Source organism: Epinephelus lanceolatus, chromosome 18 (genome assembly GCF_041903045.1).
Source record: "Epinephelus lanceolatus isolate andai-2023 chromosome 18, ASM4190304v1, whole genome shotgun sequence".
Taxonomy (NCBI): Eukaryota; Metazoa; Chordata; class Actinopteri; order Perciformes; family Serranidae; genus Epinephelus; species Epinephelus lanceolatus.
In genome coordinates this window covers 9,934,108-9,940,821 of record NC_135751.1, presented here as the reverse complement: position 1 = coordinate 9,940,821, position 6,714 = coordinate 9,934,108, and the positions used below count along the sequence as shown (strand labels likewise).

Below are 6,714 nucleotides of genomic sequence, written 5' to 3'. Positions count from 1 at the left end.
TGTGTAAAAATAGGATCTGCACACTTGGATCAGTGCAAGTTAAATTGTGTGAAACATCATTTGATTTTATTCTGATCAAGACAATGCTTCATTAGATCCTTAAAAATGACCTGATAAATAAAATCTATTCTGATAATTTTGTTTTTTAAATGCCATTAAAAAAGTTAGTTAGTTAGTGTTATGGACCATGGTAGTGAAAAGTAACTGTTGCCAAACCATCAAGAATTAAAGAAATAACAACAACACAAAAATAATAGTAATAAAATCCTATAATAATATAAAAGATTACTCACACACACACACACACACACACACACACACACGCACACTTCGAAAAGCCTAATAAGTGAATCAGTACATATCACATTTAAATTCAGTAGATGAATTGGTAAAAATAAATGGTTAAATTAGACTTGCCAATACTGAAGGTTTAAACACAATGAGAGGGTTAATTTGTTTTTGGTAATTTTCCTTTTGCTAAATTATTATGAAACGATGACGTCATCTTTCCAGTAAGGATGAGAATCAACAGGGCGTGGCTGCCAACGACGTCCCTTTTCTACGTCTGCAACGTACTGACGTCAGTTTCGGGGCGGGGCTATAAAGCCTTGTTTTTCAACCCTACGAGCTCGAGCAAACTCCATCTTGTGAGAGCTGTTGAGGCAGACCCAAGCGCCGTCCCCGTGAAAAAGGCGAACCTTAGAAACGACAAAAAACAGGTTAAAGTTAGCTGACGAACCGCTCGCTAACCAAGTTATTATTCGAAAGGAAAGCAAATCTTATCGTATGTCCGATATCCAGAACCTCAAATCTTATGGTAAGTAATTTTTTTTCTTAACAAACTGAACCGGTAGACAAGGTGGGGGAAGGGCGAGTGCCAGCGAAGCTAACCATAACGGTAAACTGGTTTACGTCGAGGATTTTATTTGCTTCGTTTAAGATGTGACTATTTATTACAACGCTTGATTCTTAAAAAAACACTGTAACGTAAAAGTGTAACGTTACGTTAACTCTCCATGTAAGAGTTTGACGGTCTGTGCTTGATCATTTTAGCCGATTAGCAGGCCTCTGCTAACACTGCCGCCATTAGGCCTAAATTGTCCTACTAACGTGTTAGCTTATTCTTGGAGGTAATGATTAGCCGTGTATTTGATTAATAGAACAATAAGCGGCAACTGTTGTAATTATAGTATGGTTATTTTTCCAGTGAAAACTATATTTGTTGGTTTCAGCCTCTTAGACGTTAAGATCTTTAGTTTTTCTTTACCATGTAACATTATGACGGCAAACAATATAGTTTTGTAGGACCGTTGGTTGGGGAAAAAAAGGAAGACCTCGTGAAGATATCAAAATGGGTTGGGGGACTTCTCAGCGGGAATTTTCAAAATTATTTGACAGACTGTAGTTAACTAACTAACCCCTCGAGAACATAACGGACATATGTAACGTTAAAATAGTGAGAAACACCGTGAGTTGCGGCCCCGTTTCATATGTGTTCCTGTTGAGGAGGAAATCGTTAACCGCTGGAAAACTTTAACCTAACGTATATTTCACTTTAAGTATAACATTACCACGTTTCAGGCCTTGATCCACGCACTGAAAATGAAAGCTGCCATGTCATGATTGTTAATTCATGCTCAATCCTGTTTGCTGGTTTAGCTCAGGCTAACTTGCACTGCCAGACATCAGTGTTAAGCTGGTAGGCTGTATATTTAGCTTCGTACGTGTGCGCAGTTCTCCATTAGAAAAACGGACGACCCCCCCCCCCCCCCCCCCCAGGAGCTCTGCCAGATGTCAACACTGAAGATATGAGAAGTTGATTTTATAGCTAAAGCAAGGGGAACGATTTGTGATTTATTTAGTTTTTAGTTTTTAATACAGAAGTGAGCTGTGTACAATTAATTTTTTTCTGTCTGTGACTTTTCTTGAACATCTTTACAAAGTGTCATTGTTGCCCCCTTTTTTTTCCTCCCACTTTCTTCCGCTCCAGACCCCTTTGCTGATGCAATTAAGGGCGATGACCTCCCATGCGGGACAGACGAATATATCCACATAAGAATCCAACAGCGGAACGGCAGGAAGACCCTCACTACTGTCCAGGGCATTGCCACCGACTATGACAAGAAGAAGCTAGTCAAGGCCTTCAAGAAGGTACTATCCTTGATTGAGATCTGGTGTGGAAATTGATAGGCAATATCAATCTGGCATTCTATCAGCTCTTACCAAATGCTGTAGTATTGTGTTGTGTGTCCTTGTTTTATGTCCCTTATTGATTCATTGTCTGTCCTCTTTTCTAACTCTTAACAGAAGTTTGCGTGCAATGGGACAGTGATTGAGCACCCAGAGTATGGTGAAGTGATCCAGCTTCAGGGAGACCAGCGCAGGAATATCTGCCACTTCCTTACTGAAGTAAGTTATTTAAAAATTTGCTACAATAGCCAACACTGACTCTGCTGGGTTTGTCTCGCTGTTTTATGACAGTTGTTATACAGACTGGAGGTCACGTTGGATTTGTTTTTTGGTTTTTTTTTTTCCAACTTTTTAAATTGTATTATTATTTTTTATTTTTTTTTATGATTATTTCATTATTTATTCCTTGAAACTTTTAACTGATGGATGAAAGGGAAACAATCCCCCAAACTCTTGCCCAGTCCTCCCTATCTATAGCCCCTTTTACACTGCCAAGATTTTCCGTGAATGTTGGGCCGTGTTGCTTGCCATCTGCAAGTGTTTAGACACACACAGCCGGATTGGCGAGTTGATCCGAGGTGCCCAATTTTCCACCACGTACAGTAGTCATATTGGTGGAACCCTTTTAATTTAAACCTTCCGCAATGGGAGGGGCTGTTGAAGACTTGTGGGAGGAACTGTTGATGACGCCGCACGTGGGACCCACTGGCGGTTGATAAACAGGAAACAGCTGATAGCAGGAATGAGCAGCTACTAACTTGAGGGAAACGCAAACCTGAAAGACACTGTAAGGATGGGCAACTGGGGAGACAAGGAATTGCGTGCCCTTGTCCTTGCAAACGAAGAGACCATTAACTGTCAGATGATGGTGACGGTGTAGAACGGGCCGACTTGCGAGCAAATCGACTGACGAGCCGTGGCTTCCCTCCCACGTCACTGGTTAAGTCACACACTGAGCTACACATTTTGTTACTTGCTCACGCCCCCCATTGCCCCAAAAACGGCGCATTCTGTATAGACAAAAGTATGTAGCATTTTGCCGCACTCCCCGATTTTGTTTTAGTTAGTTCTTTTTCCAAACTTATTACACTTATTGGAGAGGCCTGTAAGTAAAGTGTCATCCAAGTGAATTTCTGCTGAACCAATTTATTAAACGGCAAAAGATAAGAGCCTGGACATACAACCTCAAATCAGCTACTGATAGACCACCAAATTCCTTCTTTCTTTGGAGTGTGACTAGTTTTATTTTGACGTCTGCCTTTGCACAGATAAAGACAAGTAGATTTTGTTTTTGTTGGTATGATGTTTGACAACCTTATTGACTGCACCAATGGCTTCAGTGATAAGATAAATAACATTGACGAGATTGGGTCACCTTGATGACCACTTCAGCTAATTTCAAAGGTAGGACAGCATATTATATGTGACACCAGCTGAGGGGTTTACATAAATGGTATTTAACATGTTGATAAAATTTGACCCCACGCCCATATGGTTTAATACAGACTGTAAGAAAAGCCACTCAGTGTGGTCAAAGGCCAGATGATGTCAGATCATTTGAAGCACCAAAAATATGTAATAGATAACATAAATTATCAGTTGACAGGCGCTTTATAGCAAATCCACTTGGGTCTGGATGAATCATTTTGGGCAAATACTTCTCCAGCTGCTATGAAGGTGTCATTTTCATTTACCAATGTCTTCTTTCTTCTTCTCAGATTGGCCTGGCCAAGGACGAACAGCTCAAAGTCCACGGCTTCTAGAAGCCCCCCCTTCTCCCCTAGAAGATCATTTAACCCCACCACCCCCCTCCTATGTGCTGCTGTTGCTCTTCCTCCCCCCTCTCCCCCTTTGCAACCCCACCAGCTCCTACTAGCTAACACGTGAATTACCTCTGACAAACATGGGATTCTGTAACACCCCCGCCCCCACACAACATCAGGGGGCAGGCTCACTCTCACAAAGACACACCACTGCAGCTCCGCACAACATCAGGGATGAGTGGTGATGACCCTCCCACAGTCACTTCCTCCTTCCTTTTCCCTGTTTTGTTTATTTCCTTTTTTTTTTTTTTTCTTTTTAGGTCTTGTGCCACAGCAAGGAGGCACCATGTCATGTAACTTTTTTGTTTTGTACTTAAAGGTGTTTCAATAAAACGTTCAGTCTCCATATGTTGGAGTGGTGTCATGGGGGTTGTGGGCTGGGTTTGTACAGGAGGGTCATAGACTTTATAACTGTTTACTGCTGAAGTGGAGACATTTAGAAGAACAAAGGCTGCAGGTGGGAGGAGGGGACAGAGAGATTTTTGATAAGGTATTTGCTACAGAAGTCAGTCTCTGTAGTTTGCCAAGATAAGAGACTTCCCTCTTTTCAGTCTGCTTCAAATATCCCACTGGCATTGTTTACAGGCCTAGCCACCTGCTCGCAGGTTACAAGAGCAGAGTTTGTGTGAAGTACTCATCATATTCACCACCCCATCCAGCAAATTTGTTTTTTTCTCTTTATCATTTAGGGGCACATTTTCTAACTTTTTTTCCTCCTTTTTGCTGCCAATCCAAGTATTAAAACAAAATGGATGATCAGTGGTGGTCTTACTTTGATCAAAGCGAGGCCTGTAATGTTGAAAGCTGAGTCTTGAGTTTATTATGTGATCGGCTGAACCCTCCAGAGTGGGAAGTGATCTCAAATACTGGCAATCTTTGGCTGTAGGTTAGTTCAGTGAAAGTATGATTTTTAGATGGTAACACTGAGTATAATTTTGGATTTACTGGTAAATGAAGTGAGTTTCCTACTCTGGCACTTGACCAGCTTTCTGGTGTGGTCCGAAAAACAAATCTGGTACCAAACCTACGGTTGTGGACACTTGAATCTTTAATTTCCTATAATGCAATAATTTATAAATATGAGTTTGGATGTAGTGATGCTGAAGTAATACAGTAAAAATCAAAGCCATGGCCAGGTCACACTGTGCTTCTGTGACTGAGGGTAATGGAGAGCAAGTCCTCTTTTGCAAAATCCACATTTGGTTCAATAAAATATCTGCAGTTGATCAGCATGTCCTGTTTTTTGTACATGTGTGGGTGAATTCACTCTTAAGTTTGCTTTTTGGTGATGATCTGCATCATTTCGTTTACAATATTGATTATACTTGTCACTTTGCTGGTTGTATATGACAAGAACATTTGTTTTTCCAAACTTTTAGTAATCATGCAGTAACATACAATGGCCTTTTGTGCACACACAACTTGCCATCAGAGGAGTTGATTTGCATCTTTTTTTCACTGAACTAAGTTTCTACGCAAGCGTGTTTGTTATTTATAAGATTATTTGGAGGTACTTTTTTATGATTACAGTATTTCCATTCTCTCCAGGCAGTAATTATATATTGGGGGCATTAAAAATGCTCACAATGTCCTTCAAATATGTTGATAAAAAATATGAAGAAAGAAAAACTGCTACACAATGAAAGGCAACCACCCATGTAATATGGCTATTATGTGGGCTATATCACACTTATACTATTTGTGTAGTGGTAGTATGTCATTAAAAAAAAAGTCATTAAATTAGGTAATAGTATGGTGCGTCATTATACATGTGCATTAAAAATGTAAGTGTGTGCACATTTCCTGTAAGACCCTCAATAATTTGCTTGCTCCCTAAAATGGCACTTAGTCATCAAAACTTTGAGAAACCCTGTTCACAGATTTTTGCTTCAAAATGCCTGAAATTGGTCTGTTTAGCTGTTAAGCTTCTAAAAAATTCACCTGGGGAGAATTACCCCCTGACTCCTCTGGGAGGTTGGGTCACAGATGGTGTTGGTTGAAAATGGTCTCCCCACCCAGTGTTACATGTGTGATGGTTTCTACTTTCTACTCTGATGTAGTTGAAGATTTTATGCACAAAACATGATTGTTGGGAGTGGGTGATCCAGTGGAATTTGGCCTAAATACAATACTTTGTAATCGCAATACCAGAAGTTATTTTTTCAAATAAAGCAGGCGATGTTATATCAGAATCAGCTTTGTTGACCCAAAATGTGTGCACACGCAATGTACAGTACTTACACAGAAACAGACAAAACAGCTAAGAAAATAACTAAAAAGCTGGCAAAATGGAGGAAGTAGGCAAGACTATTAACAAGTATGTGGAAAAATAGATGTACACAAATTTGTATAACGTAGCAATGACCAACAACATATATAAGATGTCTATTTTCATTTCCATTTGCCATGGTTCATGAGGTGGAGGAATCATTAATGGGCTACCTCAGAATACATTCTCATTACACTAATTGACTAACATTGAGCATTTCTTTTTACCATTCTGTTAATTGCTGACATGCATGTAAATCAATCGCATTTACACTATTACTGATGCTCTAAACAAAATTAGTATTGCTAATGTTGATACTGTAGGTATTGATACCCTGTGTTAACAAAGAGAAATGTTCTACTTTTTACTGCACTACATTTACCTGATAAACTACAGTTACGTACTTAAAAGATTTTACTTACAAAGCATGGG

General features: G+C 39.8%; 1 protein-coding gene across 1 annotated transcript; it reads left to right on the top strand.

Annotated features, from left to right (window-relative positions):
• Positions 1 to 642: 642 nt before the first annotated feature.
• On the top strand, positions 643 to 5,239 carry LOC117268664 (eukaryotic translation initiation factor 1). Its single transcript, XM_033645300.2, has 4 exons — positions 643 to 817; positions 1,991 to 2,151; positions 2,308 to 2,409; positions 3,909 to 5,239. Exons 1-4 carry the CDS (start codon positions 787 to 789, stop codon positions 3,951 to 3,953), a joined length of 339 nt encoding a protein of 112 aa, XP_033501191.1. The 5' UTR covers positions 643 to 786; the 3' UTR covers positions 3,954 to 5,239.
• Positions 5,240 to 6,714: the final 1,475 nt, after the last annotated feature.

Bases quoted from the DNA above. Each gene is read 5' to 3' on its own strand.
- LOC117268664 (XM_033645300.2), top strand. From the start codon at position 787: ATGTCCGATATCCAGAACCTCAAATCTTATG. The intron at 818-1,990 runs GTAAGTAATTTT...CTTCCGCTCCAG, and splicing joins CCAGAACCTCAAATCTTATG to ACCCCTTTGCTGATGCAATT. The intron at 2,152-2,307 runs GTACTATCCTTG...AACTCTTAACAG, and splicing joins TAGTCAAGGCCTTCAAGAAG to AAGTTTGCGTGCAATGGGAC.